The 15125-nt window shown below is 40.5% G+C and overlaps 1 protein-coding gene across 5 annotated transcripts in view; it reads right to left on the bottom strand.

Annotated features, from left to right (window-relative positions):
• Positions 1-15125, bottom strand: part of BTBD8 (BTB domain containing 8) — a 1983533-nt gene that overhangs the window by 915496 nt on the left and 1052912 nt on the right. For all 5 annotated transcript variants that reach the window (XM_044085661.1, XM_044085663.1, XM_044085662.1 and 2 more), the window contains one exon: positions 1597-1685. In XM_044085661.1, coding sequence (XP_043941596.1) covers positions 1597-1685 — 89 coding nt within the window. The remainder of the gene's footprint in view (positions 1-1596; positions 1686-15125) is intronic.

The raw sequence follows: 15125 nt of genomic DNA, 5'->3' as shown, positions 1-15125 counted from the left end.
TGTGTTTGTGTGTGTGTGTGGGGGGGGCACTACAAATGTTTTTGAAGATATCTTCCACCACTGAGATTAACGGAGGAAAGGGCACAGAGTCTGGTGCCTCATTCTCCAAGAGATCGTAAACACTGTTAATCTCGGGAGCAGTTGGAGATGGTTCCTACATGAATACATCTAAATCTAGTCAGCATTTGGGGAAAAAAAAATGTTTGGTACCTGTATTTGTTCCTCAAAGTAACCAGGCTAATCCGACTCAGACAAGTCAGAATCCTCAGACACAGAATCGCCTTCAGGAGAGGATCCTTAACAGAATGAGCAATGGTAAAAGAGCCAGCATTACTCGTAACCCACATATGCACCCCACAGTCAACTACTTCAACAATGGATCTAGCTATAGCTATCATAACAAGTGAAAACTCATTCAGAAACTGGTGTCCCACCACCTGTTGGGACTTATGTCACTTTTTGGCATACAGTACACTAATTGCAGATGGCGAAGATGGTTGGGAGGAGTGAGTCCATCCACACAGGGGACAAGAAATTAGTCAGCTCAATACCAAATACTAGCTGCACAGTCAGACCAGTTCGAAGATGGGCAGATTGTACCCTTCTCCTTCTAAATAGAAATCTTAAGACTACTGCTGTAAGGATATTATTAACACTGCACTAAAAGACATGACAAGTATTTTCAGTAACGCAGTTCAGACCACAAAACACATGCAAAAAATTTTGTAAAAAGGCTAGTTTTAGCCCAAATGAATGGATTCAGCCTAAAAAAGTATTAGAAAGGAAATAAATCAAACTGATGGAAAAGTCTTGTCTGAAATGTTTAACATACAAAACAGCACCAAAAGCAAATTAAAGTCTATTTTTTAGGGGTTACTATTCTAAAGAGTACAATGAATAAAATTACAGTTTTAATTTACAAAACGGCAACAAAAGTGTAATTTGAATGAAAAAAAAACATTTAAAATGCAGTAATCCTACTCAATCACCTCAAATAACTATAACCTAAAGAAAAACATGCTATACCTGCAAGTTTTCCTGTCAAGACTTCCAACTGAAGTTTTTTTTTTTAATCAACAGGCCTTATTGTGCTAGTCACAGTAAAAACAGAAGCATATACAAAATTACTAATAAGAAAAAACAGTCAAAGCGGTGCAGTTCCCTGTACAAGCAATGATAGAAAAGGCAGAGGGAGGAAATAAAACCCAAAAGGAGTTTCTTATCTAAGCTTTGCAGCTGGTGTCACCCAAGAAAATCTTTCTCTATGTGGCACAAGAAAACTGAAAGGTGTGTGTGTGTGTGTGTGTAGGGCTGTTCTGGTCTTGCCAGTTGATTGATTCTTCATGCTCACAGAAAGGAAGTAGGAGTAGTTCTAAGCTCTGACAGACTGCCAGAGGGGGGGCAGCAAGGCACTACTACCCATCTGCCAGTAAGGCAGTGTTTGTTGAACATCTTCCATTTCTCCTCATGGCATACACACAATGTTCTGGCAGTGTAAAACTGCAATTTTTCATCCTTTTGTACCCCTAAACCAAACTTCAGTCTATACAATATGAAACACACAAGAAATGCAGGAAAATCTAAAAGCTACTGTACCTCATGCAAGGAATATAAAGGCTCTCTTCTCCAATTTTATGAGCTATCACCAGACAATCCAGGACTGACTGCTGCATTCCAGCAACTGGCTGAAAGTATAAAAAAAGAAGTTATGTACTCACCATAACGTTCCATGCTTGTTGTCCATGATCTCGCCTTCATTCTTGTTGGATGGGTCCAGAACCAAGCATCGTTCTGACTAGGCCGCATACTAAAGCTCGAGAGCTCTCACTGGCTCGAGGCTACGCTATATCCCCATGATTTCTAGCGGCTGTTCCCCAGATCTCGTTTGAGAACTAACACTAGATTATACCAACTCATCCCATAAAAAACAAAATGAAATAGATGCACTGCCCCTACTCAAACAGGCATGAAGAGAGTCAGACACCTATAGCCAATTTATAGTTCCTCTCGATCCTCTCTATAGGGGGAAAGGAGGATGGGTCAGAAGAATGAAGGCGAGATCATGGACAACAAACATGGAACGTTATGGTGAGTACATAACTTCTTTATGTTATGTTGTCCTATCTCGCCTTCATTCTTGCTGGTTGGGACAACGTCCCCAGCACTTTCATCTTGGGTGTCTCAAGGGAATAAACTCTTCAGAACTGTGGATCCAAAGGAAGCCCTATTCCGGGAGGCCACATCTACTTAGTAATGAGTAATAAAGGTATGAGGATTGACCCATGTGGCAGCTGCACAAATTGAGTCCAAAGGAAGTTTAGCTTGGAAGGCAACAGAAGTAGCCACTGCTCTAGTTGAATGCCCTGTAATTCTGCCTGGCAGTTGTCATGCAGGTTATAGACATAAGTGATGGTATCCGTGGGCCATTTTGATAAGGTGACCTTTGAAACTGCAACACTTTTCCGGTTGTCTAAAAAAGACACAAAGAGTTGGTCGGATTTTCGAAATTCTTTGGTCCTATGTATGTAAAAATGTAGTTGTCTATGTACATCCAATTGATGAAGCTTGCATTCTGCCTTGTTGCCATAATTAGGGAAAAATACAGGTAACTCAATAGACTGGTTCAAATTGGCCTCAGAACAAACTTTTGGTAGAAAGGAAGGATTCGTTCTGAGTGACACTCTGTATTTATAAAAGATTAACTAGGGAGGATGAATAGACAATGCTTGCAATTCTGATACTCTTCTAGTGGAGGTAATTGCTGTTAAAAAGTTGGTCTTCCAAGATAAGAACTTTAGTGAACACGAGGAGGCTGGTTCAAAGGGGGGGTGAGGTCAAGGACAATACCAAATTGAGGTCCCACAGAGGAGGAGGGGCCTTAGAAGAAAAGTACCCCTGAGAAAGGCTTTACATAATCTATGGGACATGATGATGGACCCCATGTGTCCGACATGGTAATTTGAAATAGCAGCTAGATGCACTCTTACCATGGCTGCTGCTGCACCTTGATCAAAAATTTCCATTAAGAATTCAAGAATCGCAGATAGAGGAGCTGTAAAGGGATCTATGTTGTTTCTGTCTGCCCAATACGAGAACCTCTTCCATTTATTTGCATAAAGTTTCCTAGTTGTTAGTTGTATTCTTGTGTGATGAAACCAAAATGTGCTTTACTGCCAGGGATAAATCTGGAAGCCTGGCAAAGACTGGAAGTGGAGTAACCAACCTGTCGGCTTGAGATTTTGAAGGGAGGAAATGGAGCATTCCTGACTGATGAGTCAGGAGGTCCAGCACCGGGTCCAGGATCCAGGGCTCCTCCAGAAGATAGGGCTACAGGAAGGGAAACCATATTTGTCGAGGCCAGTAAGGGGCAATGAGAATTAACTTGCGACTCAATGACTTTGCTTTCTGGAGTACCTTGGGTATTAATGAAAACAGGGAAAAGGCATAGAGAAGTCCCAGGGGCCAATTGTGTACAAGTGCATCCCTTGATGACTTCCCCGGAGGGGGGACTAGGGCAAAGTAGCTGCTGCATTTGGTGTTGATGGACGTGGCAAATAGATTGCAACAAGGCTGGCCCCACTTGTGAAAAATTTTGTTCGCAATATTTTGATTCAGACACCACTCATGAAGCATAAGGATCGCTCTGCTCAACCTGTCTGCTATTACGTTGGATTTCTCCGGGATATGCACTGCAGTCAGAAAACGTTGAGAGGAAATTGTCCATTGCCATACCCTTTGAGCCTCCTGACATAGGGTGTAGGATTTGGTTCCCCCTTGCTTGTTGATGTACCATACCACTGACATATTGTCTGTTTGAACTGCAATAGTACCTGTCATTAGAGAGCTGTGGAATGCTTGCAATGCCAGAAGCACTACCCTTCATCTCTAGTACATCTAGTACATTTATGTGCAAGTGGTACTCATGTTCCTGCCAAGTCCCTTGGACCATCTGTCCAAAATAATGCCCCCCCTCCCCCATCTGGGAAGCGTCCGTGGTCACTGTGGTTACAGGATGGGAAAATACAAATGGTCTACCTATAGTTACTTGGTCGGAGTGAAGCCACCATTGTAGGTCCTTCTTGCAGGTGTTCGTGATGAGAATTTTGAGAGTCATAGACAACTCCTGCATAGACCACTGGGCAAAAAGAAGCCACTGTAACACTCTCATTTGTAGACGTGCCAATGGAACTAATGTGATTGTCATTGAACCTAGGACTTTGAGGACAAATTTGGCTTGTACTTTTTTCTTCCTGATTAGTAAGGAGACTTGGCGGTGTAGCATCTGTACTCTTTCTTGAGGCAGTTTTGCCACCATATTTCTTGTGTCTAAGTTTGCCCCTATAAAGGTAATATGCTGAGATGGCAACAAGGCAGATTTTCCTAAGTTTACCATAATACCCAGCTGAGAGCAGAAATGAATGGTGGAGTTTCTTGTTCTGGTTAGCAGATGCTCTGTGGTGGTGGTCAGGAGCCAGTCGTCTAAGTATGGAAACACCCGGAATCCTAGACGCCTCAGGTGAGCTGTAACTACTGCCATGCACTTGATAAACACTGTGGGGGCTATAATAAGAACAAAGGGCAGAGCTCTGAACTGATAATGACTGGCTCCCAGCAGGAAGCGCAGATACCTTCTGGATATGATGGACTGTACCCATTGGTCTTGAGTCAAGTCTAGCCAGGCTTTCAGATACAGTGATAATCTCCCCCTCTGACTGCCTCCAGAGGTGGGCAGGCGGGCCTCCTTTCAGAAGCACTGGAAGGGTTGACCCAAGAACGTATCTCTGTCACCATGGTTCTGCGGACCCCCTCTGCCGAGTGGGCAATGTCTTTCATTGTTATTTCCCCCTCTGTCCCTGGGGGGAAAATCACCACGAGTGTCTGGCGAGGCTCCTTTGGATTTCCAGAACCACATCCGTCCGCTCTTTCTGGCCCTTGGGATAGGGCCTCGTTGGGGGGGGGTGTACTCCCACAGCAGAAAGAGTCTTGCCATCCTGCTCTCTCCTGGTTAGGGTCTCTTTCACTTTTGGCCCGAACAGGGACGAGCTGTCAAAAGGGGCATCAAAGGAAGACTTGAAGGGTTCAGCAAAATCACAAAGACGCATTCAGGAATGTCTCCTCAGAGCTATTCCTGTACCTGCTGCCCTACTCACTCCATCAGCTGCACAGGAAATGAGGCGCATGGATGAGTTAGTAATAGCGGTTAAGGTCGCAAGCTGAGAGTTAATTTTGTCAGATAACCCCTGAGCTGTAGCACCTTGTAGGGTATCTACTAACTCCTTAAGGAGATCCCTCTGCAAGTGAGTAAAATGAGATGGGTAGTTCAGTGACCCAAGGGTAAAGGCTGCTAAAGAAAACATACACTTCCCGTATCTGTCCATTGTACGAGATTCTTTATTCGGCGGGTGGACAGATGCAGAAGTTACAGCGTGTTCCTTCTTAGTGGCCGCCGCCACCAACATAGCATCTACTGGGACACCTTTTGTAAAAAACTGTTTGCCCTCCGGGTCTGTGATAAATTTGTTTGGCCTCCTCAGAACTGGCTCCACAGACTCTGGAGAGCCCCATGCCTTCCGAATGACTATACCTAGCAGTTGGTCAAAAGGCGGAGACACCCAAAAGGTGGATGGTCAAGAACCAAATGCCTCCAGGTATACTGACTCATCCTCAGAAGGGGAAAGGGCTTTCCAGTCACCTCTCTGTTTCAGGTGCTCTAAGATGTCTGAAAATGAGACATCCTCAGAGGGTGACCATGGGGACCTTTCAGATTCCTCTAAGTTGGTATCAGATGTGACAGACTCAGGGGAGTCTATGTGTTTCCTCTTGCACGTTCTCTTCTGAGGGACCTCTTCAGGGGGATGTTCCGGAGAGGTTTCAGAAGAGAGAGCTTCACCAATTGGAACATCCTGGGGCATAGGTTCTCTATGCAGAGGTTGGAGGAGTGATGGAGAAGTTGACACCGGGCCCTTGAGGGGAAGAGTAGCTGTAGCCAATGGTGGAGCAGTCTCAGAGGAAAGCACACTCCTCATCACCTTGAAGGCACCCCGATCTGGAGCTGAGAGAGACTCCCGGTCTGAGGAGCCAGGAGATCTCCCCCGAACCAAGGACGAGGGGTCCGAGGCAGATGTGGGTGTCGAATTGACCTGCGCCAAAGCTCCAGCTGGAAGAGTCAGATCCGACAAGGCCCTGGTCCTACTCTCCCTGCCCGAAGCCAATGAGGGAGTTTTGGCTCCGAGACCCTTCGACAGAAGACGGTATCGAAGTGGTCGGAGCTGACATCGGCACCAAAAATTCCAGATCGGACTTCGGAACTGAAGATTCCACCACAATAACTTCCAGGCACTCTGGCTCCAAACTCAACTGAATTGGAGGAGGAACAGAGGGTAAAGACACTACTGGTGTCGGCTCCACGACCTTCTGGGCTGGAAAATTTTTTTGCTAAGGCCGATGCATGAAGCAACTTTCTAACCACTCAGTCCACATTATCATCCGAAAGGCTCTGAGAGGAACAAGAGGACTTATGGCTACCAGCCACAGACTGAAGAAACGGAGACTGCGGCAGCGACCGAATTGGTTCCAATGACGGTGACCGGCTCCTTTTTTTACTACTTGATGGCTCTGAAGACACAGCTGGAGCCAAAGTAGATTTTTGTCTGTCAGCGCCGCTAGGTATCGGTTCCGAAGAAATAGGTTGGTTGTGTCTCTTCGATGACTCCAAGCCCAGAGCCAAAAACGTTTTTGGAGTTTTGTCCAGTTTTTGCAGCTTGACTGCCTTCAACTACTGCATCAAAGTGTCTCTTCAATAAACCCCTGAGAATAAGTTTTTTTTCCTTTCCTGCAGGACCCTGGAATTGAACCCATGACATATCAAACAGGAATCCTGCAGGTGGGTGGCACCGAGACAGTACACACAGCTAGTGTGACTGTCAGTAAGAGACATTTTCTGTGTGCACGAGTCACACTTTTTATATCCTGACTGCTTAACTTCTTTAGACATCCTCACTAACAAAACGGTACTAAAATCAAGAAATATAACTATTTTGGTAACAAAAACACAGTACCACTCTACAAAAAAGCAAGGATAGTAACAGCCTATATATGTAAATATAATTTTTTTTTTTTTTTTAAAGAAGACAAGTGTTGGGAAGTTAAAAAGTTAGAGGAGGGTCTCTAACTTAGATGTACTCCTCCAACTGAGGAGATGTGTCTAACTTAAACGGCATAACGAGAAGAGGAAAAAGGGGGGAGGAAATCCTCTAACTAAAACGGATTCCTCTGGGCAGTGTCAAGTAGGCCTTAAGAAGGAAAAAGGAGTTCAAGTTAAGTCAATAACAGGGATAAAAAGACAGAATTGCTGAAAAAGGGTAGCTACGTCATGTAAAGGAAAAAGGCAGTTAGAAAAAAATTACTATTAACCACAATGAAACACAAAAAATAAAGTCACTTAGCCTGAGCCAGCGAAGAGCAATCCTGAAGCTGCAAATGAGATCTGGGGAACAGCCACTAGGCATCATGGGATATAGTGTAGCCTCGAGCCAGTGAGAGCTCTCGAGCTTTAGTTATGCAGCTGAGTCAGAACCGATGCTCGGTTCCTGACACAACCAGCAAGAATGAAGGCAAGATAGGACAACACAACATCAAATTATATGTTAAAAACTGCAGATAATGACTTACGGAATTGGTTCAAACACAAAACATATATAACAACTCAGCATAATGTTAAAATTTTACATTTATTGTACCACCTAACATCTAAAATAACTACCTACTATCCTGCACATGCAAAAATCCTTTCGTCAGCACTATTCAGAATGGACTTCTGCTTGTCAAATGCTATTTATTGTTCAGTACCAGTGATTACTAACTTTGCTCCCTGTATTTCGATTGTAGTCACGCATCCAGTATCCCTGTCTCTGGAAAATGTCACCCTTACTATACTGCATGGTATTGCAGAGTGTACATTTTATGTGAAATTTGAAACTTCCTATTTGGCCAGGCTGTGGCTAAAAATGGTCTGACGATGCAGCTCACTAATGTAGTCAACTATGTTAAATCATAAAAGCAAAAGTACACGTTTTACTGATACTTGCTATTTATATGCTACTGTTTTGTTATGTCTTCTCTTTCACAATGTGTCATGGCTGTATGTGCCTTTTCCCAAGGTGATGGCTGAAGTGAGTTTCAGGACCATTTAATTAATGGCATATACTAGTATACAAATAGATTGGAAAGTCAGAGGTAAAATATCCATGAAACTGCATTGTCTTGTGTATAAGTTTAGAAGTTAAAGCTGGGGAGAGGTCATATACTATGACAAGTTTTAATAAAGGCCATATTTCACTGACACTTGTAGTGCTCCCTGGTCTATCTGTTAAGCTACATATAATTAACAGAAGGGTCAAGTAAGCCATGGTACTTATTGAAAAAAGTGTACACACATTTTATTTTTATCTTTTAATGAAGGACATGCCTCGCTGACACTTACCTTGACTGTATTCAATGTAACAGATGGGCACAGAGATCACAGTCAGTACAGTACCCCCAAAATTTCATGCAACTGTTTAGAGTATGTTACAATAGTTTTGCAGCATATTTGGCATTAAATTTGAAATATTAGGTGAAAAAAAATCATACTTTTATGTTTTAATTTCTGTTATGCCTCACTGATTCTTCACTTAGCAGCAGTTAATAAATGTGTAAAACAGCAGTGTTTAAACACAGCTCTCTGTCTCATCTGTTAAACCGATGTAATTAAGAGAAGAGTAAATAAGAAATGACAATCAAAACGTTTTATATACATACACACATATATATATATATATATACATATATTTTTTTACTTAATACTGTAAGTTTAAGGACCATCATGTTGAAACGGTTACATATTGAAAGCACGAAAGTTACAAAGTGTGAACGCTCAGATGAGCGAAAATGCAGAAAATCGGTTGCGATCCGGGAGTAGAATATATTTAGTGGGGCAGCCCCCAACAATGCTGCATTTTCATTTTCATTCATCTGAGTGTTCCCACTTTGTAACGTTCGTGCTTTCAGTAGGTATCCTAACTGAAATGCTATATAGTACACCACATTACTTAAATAAAATGTTGACCCCACTTTCTTTAAGGCCAGTTTTATTAGTACAAACTTCCTAACTTACACATGAATCTATACGATATCTAACAAGAAATACAAGTATAATCAAAGCAAACATAACCCAAATCAATCAAACAATTAAAACAATGGTAATTATCCTAGCAGGTATCTCCAAATTAGATCAATATTTAAACCTTCAGGTTATAAGGTACTGAACTTTCTTTTACAAAACAACAAGGCTTCTTTTTTAACCATCATCAGCTTTTCACATCATCACTTACAAGGCATGAGGACATAAGGCATGAGAGGACAACCACAGATCAACGTCCCTGTGTCTGCATGGTGAGATATGCAAGAAATGAATGTAGCTCAAATTAAAAGGTCCATGTTGTACAATAAAAAAGGCAAACTGCAACACATTATGATATAAAGACAGTCGTGTTAGCAGCACACCACTCACAACCCTATCATAATTTTATTGATTACATCATAGGTGCCTCACAGTATAAGAAAAAGGCATATTCAATTCCTTTTTATATCAAGATCAAGTTGGCAGGACTCTGCCAGAAAGGACTTTAAAGGACATTACAGGATGAACATGATATTAAAGAAATGCAAATTTCAACTTCTGGTAATAAGGCAGCACTCCATTCTGGTCCCTGTGAGATTTCAGTAATGCAGGATATGGTCCAGAGCACTTTTGCCTACATACACTTAGCCTGCAGACAGAGGATATCCACACATATTCTGTAAGGCTTCAATTACATGTCAAAATCAAGCATAAAACGGTAGGGTACTAGATTACTAAATCCCCCAAGAAAAACTGCTGTACTAACACATTTAGGAGGAAATAATCTTACAAGGAGAGGAGGCAAGCTTTTTCATCATGGTGGAAGGCAGGACCACATGGAGTTCGATGTTTATGGGGTTGACTAGCCACACTTACTGCTCAGCTCCATCCCCTGTTTATGTAGCCCTCTAAAATCAATTTACACCACTGTTTTATGACAGAATATCCAAAGATCAAATTCCCTGTGTGGCAAGGCAGGTAAGTAATTATTGCACCATTTTATATATATATATATATATATATATATAAACAGTAAAAAAATACCTTTTTTTTTTTTTTTTTTACATTAGTTGCAGTGCCCACCATTTCAGAACTGATCACAGGTTAGGAGTGTTTACTACTACTCCACCCAGTTTCAGTCTACCTTTTTGTGGTATTTTCAACAGATACTCATATGTGAACTAATCACAGGTGATTTTTAAAAAAAAGACTGCAACCAATTTCAGTTTGCTTTACCTGATGGCTGATCTTTGGTTAATGTTACAACAATGACTGCATCTAGTTTTCGTTCACTTTACTTGATTGCTCAAAATATCCAAACTGCAAGTAACATAAAGCTGCTGTATTGCAGTTTTAACAAAATAAATGAATCATTAATACAATGGTCCACATGTGCATGCAGCTCAGTTTAACAGCTCCAGTCAGGGATCTGCATTTGTCATATAAGTAAATGAATCCATAGTGTACAACCGATGTGAATGCATCATTAATAATCTTCCCTAGCTAAATAATGTATACTGTGTACAATGTCAATTACTACTGAACAGATTAGCAAAATACTGTTTACAAGATGTTTGCCCAGGTAGTCAGTCCTTTCAATACTTATCAACCCATTGTGTTCATGAATTTAGTTCCCCACACACCTTTTGACCTGCCCCTTCTGGCTCTCCTGCCAGTCTGCTTGATTCCTTCTAAAAGAGATACCATATTGTGTACTGCATCTACTTAGATATCTCCAGACACTGTCTGCCTCTGCACTTGCTCCCCTACCTCAGTTACTGTAGCCTGTCATGCTTGTATATGCAATGTCATCATTACTGAAGTAACATTCCATAACTGTTGAAGTTCTACCTTGTATTAAAACACTTCTTCCACGCACCCTACAAAAAAAGAGTGCCTTAATACACAGGACCCATATGCCACTGTGCATTCTAATAATCAAATGATCAAATAATCAAATGCATACAGAAAAAATATAGTATTAATGTAATTTTGCTTTCTAATTTATCTGTCTTTACAGATAACTCACTGTTTAGTATAACCTATATGTCTTTTTTCATAGTACTGTCCTGTACATTGGGCTTAAAGTGGCTCCTTCTGAGACAATTAGCTTTTTCTAAATAACAGCAGTGAGTTATCTGTAAAGACAGATAAATTTGAAAGCAAAATAGACATTTTTAAAGAGGAATGTAAGAAACAAGTTGATGTGCTCAGTGAATCCCTTAAACAGCAATCATCACAAATCTCAAGTGCAGAAGAGGCAAGGTCTGATTCTGATGGAAGATTACTAGAAAATGAGAAAAACACTAAATTTCTTATGAAACAAAACAACTTATTCCGGCATAAAGTAGAAGACAAAGAACAGATCTAGAAGAAATAACATCAGGATTTATGGGATTCCTGAAAAAAAGAAAAGGGAGACAGTATGATTTAATTCCTTAATACCTGGCTGTTTAAAACTTTGGTACTTTTCTGTTATCGGGGCAACAGGCAGAATGAGCAGTAGTAATGTCACATCACACCGTTGCCGCCGAAGTTACCTATAAAGAAATCAGTTACAATGTATATTCTGCAAACTAATTCAATAAATAGTACAACAAAATATACTTATTCGGATTACCCTTGCTAGAGCTGTTCCAATGTTGATGCTTGTATTATCTGATTTATTACATTCCACCTATGCAATGTAGAGCGGGCGGGGAGCCTGATAATCATTAATTTTAACTTCTATTCATATTTCTCTTGTTTGAAAACTTGCTGTATATGTTTTATTCATTTTTATATGCTGGTTTTCTGTAGTAGATTTGTTGCATAGTAAAAATTCCTGTATAGCTATAGATTGTAAATCGTCACTTACTTAATTGGTTTATTATTGATATTAAATGGATAGGTGGGACAGACATAGTGAAAATACATGGAAAATAAAAAACAAAAATTAGCCTAGTGAGTATGCTGTGAATAATATTTGCACTTATTAAAGAAGCTGTTTAGTGTTAGTAGCACTATACAACAATAACGAAGTATGGGAGCAAATGTGAAGCAGTAAATATAAATAAATAAAATAAGTTTGTCAGGTAACATGCCTGGAGCTGTAACTGATTTTTAAACACTAATTACTTTCATTGTAAAAGGGCAGCCACAGTGGTGCAGTGGTTAGCGTTTCCGCCTCACAGCAAGAGGTTCTCCGGTTCGATCCTCGGCTGGGGTGCCTTCTGTGTGGAGTCTGCATGTCCTCCCTGTGGTCACGTGGGTTTCCTCCGGGTGCTCTGGTTTCCTCCCACATCCCAAAGACATGCTCTAGGTGGATTGTACACTCTAAATTGGCCCTAGGAGTGAGTGCATGTGTGTGCCTCCTGCGGAAGGTTGGGCGCGAGGCTTGGCAACTCGACACCATAAAACTCCACTGCCAATCATGAGAGAACAGGTGAGCCGCTGTGGTGACCCCTAACCGGGAAAAGCCGAAAGAAGAAGAAGAAGAAATTACTTTCATTGTAAAGTTATTCTGTTAGGTAGGTTACTAGTCATTTAACACTCACATCACAGGGGGAAAAAAGGCAACCATGAGAAGCTGGACAAAATGCATATTCTCAGCGCTATGTATTACTGGCTAAGTATGTCAGACAGTGTTTTTCCGTACCAAGGCAACATTCTCTACCTGAGTTACTGGATTACAAGGTAATGATCATGTTGAAAGTGTTGGCTCAATAACCTAAAACAACAAAAAGCAAAGAAACTAATAAATTGCAAAATATCAAATAACGTTTCTTTTTTTGCTGTTAAATGCACATAATATGTATGCATATTGGGAAAATCAGGTTATATTTGACTATTTGACAACACATCCATAGAAAAAGTTTCTGAGCTACTATGCTGATTTTGTGGATTATGTGTTTATGTTATGGACAGGTACGCAACATGAACTACACCAATTTATCAGCTGCCTCGAAACCACAATGGATTTTTTGAGGTTTAGTGTATCTTGCTCTATGACAATCGATTTTTTGGATGTCCGTATAACCATAAAAGATGGGAGAAAGACTGAAACATCTATATATAGGAAGGAATGCTGGAGAAATAGCCTCCTAGCATATGATAGCATGCATCCCAGGTATATGTTTGAGAACATTGCCAAGGGGCACTTTTATACATCTTCCAGATTATGTACCAGTGATGACAGTAACATGGACAACTTCATGCTATTAATGGATAACCTCAACAAAAAAGGCTATAAGCACATTATACAACATGCGTTTAAACAGAACTGTAAGGATAGAACACAAAGAGCAAAACCCTGGGTCTCTGATAATGCTGCAAGAAATAATACACAGGTGAGCACTGCACGGGAACAACCACTTCAAGTAACTTTGAGTTACAGTAATAATGTAGGAGGTATAGGTGACATCATAGGACATAACTGGAAGATTTTGTTAACAGATGCCAAACTGGGGAAGAGGTAACCGAGCACCCCCTTTTCTGTTTTAAACATTGTAAACATATGAAGGATTTATGTAATGACCAGCATAGGGACATGCAACCCAAAATGGGGTGACAAGGTACTTTCCCATGTAGACGCTGTAAAGCCAGTCAGTATATTAGAGGTGATAATGTGTTTACTCAACCAGTGTCAGGCAGGAAATATTCCTTGAAAGAATATGCAGATTGCCTTACTAGGAGCGTTATTTACTTAGCCCAGTGCAGGATATGGTGTTCATTCTATGTTGGAAAGACAAACTGTAAATTAAAACCTAGGATACTACAACATATATTTGCTATAAGGACAGGCAATGTTCACAATACCTTATTTCAACATGTGAAACAAAACATGGATCATTCATTTAACTTTATGGTGATACAGACCACCAAAATATCCAGAAGGGGGGGGGGCCTGACCAACGAAACTGAATATAATGAAACTAGGTGTATCACAGAACTAGCTGCAGATAGAGTCCCAGGTATGAATGGTGTTATTCCCATCAAACTAGCCCTAAAGAGGAGGAGGGTTCAGTATTGAGTTCTGATTGGATATTGTTCAATTTAAATTATGTTTTATATGTTGTACATGATGTCTGAAGAAGGGTTCTACAACCCGAAAGTGCTTACTTTGTTACATTGTTTTATTTATATTATTTTATTAAATTTAGATTTTATCAGTGTGGTGGTCCGGACATTCTTATATCTTTACATTTTTGAATTTGTGGGTCTGGACCTTTAGTGTGAATGTTTTTTCACTTTTTCTGTTTGATGTATTGTTTACTATTGGGGACCTTTTTTCCCCGGGCCTCTACTGAAAATGGGTTCTAGCCCAGTCAGACTTTTCCGGTAAACAAATGCAAAATAAATAAAAAGACCACCCACAACGAAAAGTTTAAATATATTTAATAATAAATAATAAAATAACATGAAAATACTAAACACCTATTTAAAATAAACAGAGTTTCAATCATAGGAAATATTAAAAATAACACCGATAGAAAGATTCATACCGATACAGGAAAAACAATACGCAACTAATCTCACTATATTTTCCTGAGTGATCTGAAGAATTACTGCATGCTAGTTCACTTACTAGAACAAAAAACAAGATGACGTGGGTAAGGAGTCCTTCTTTGTCAGTTTTTACAAACAGACTGCAATGAGACTTCTGTCTCATCTAGTATTTCAGTGCTAGATTACAGAATGACATCACATACATCTGGTCACTTGACTTCTGGTTCCCACACTACCCCCTTTACTAGAAAAACTGAACCAGAATCAAGCACATATGTGACATAATACACACAGCACATAGAGCTTTGGTAAGATGTGTTATATCATCTGGAAGTTATAAAACCAATTCAAAAACTCCCACCCTGCCAAGGTAGCAATTAGTTTACCCCCAAGGACAATACAGTAGGATTCCTAGTCCTGGTTTTCACAGATGTTTTGTCTCTGGTAGCAATCACAACTATAAGATAGAATCTTTATG

The sequence above is a fragment of the Protopterus annectens genome, chromosome 10.part0 (assembly GCF_019279795.1).
Source record: "Protopterus annectens isolate FY-2018-M chromosome 10.part0, PAN1.0, whole genome shotgun sequence".
NCBI classification, from domain to species: domain Eukaryota; kingdom Metazoa; phylum Chordata; order Ceratodontiformes; family Protopteridae; genus Protopterus; species Protopterus annectens.
The sequence above is the reverse complement of the archived record's forward strand: the minus strand, read 5'-3'. Positions and strand labels throughout refer to the sequence as shown.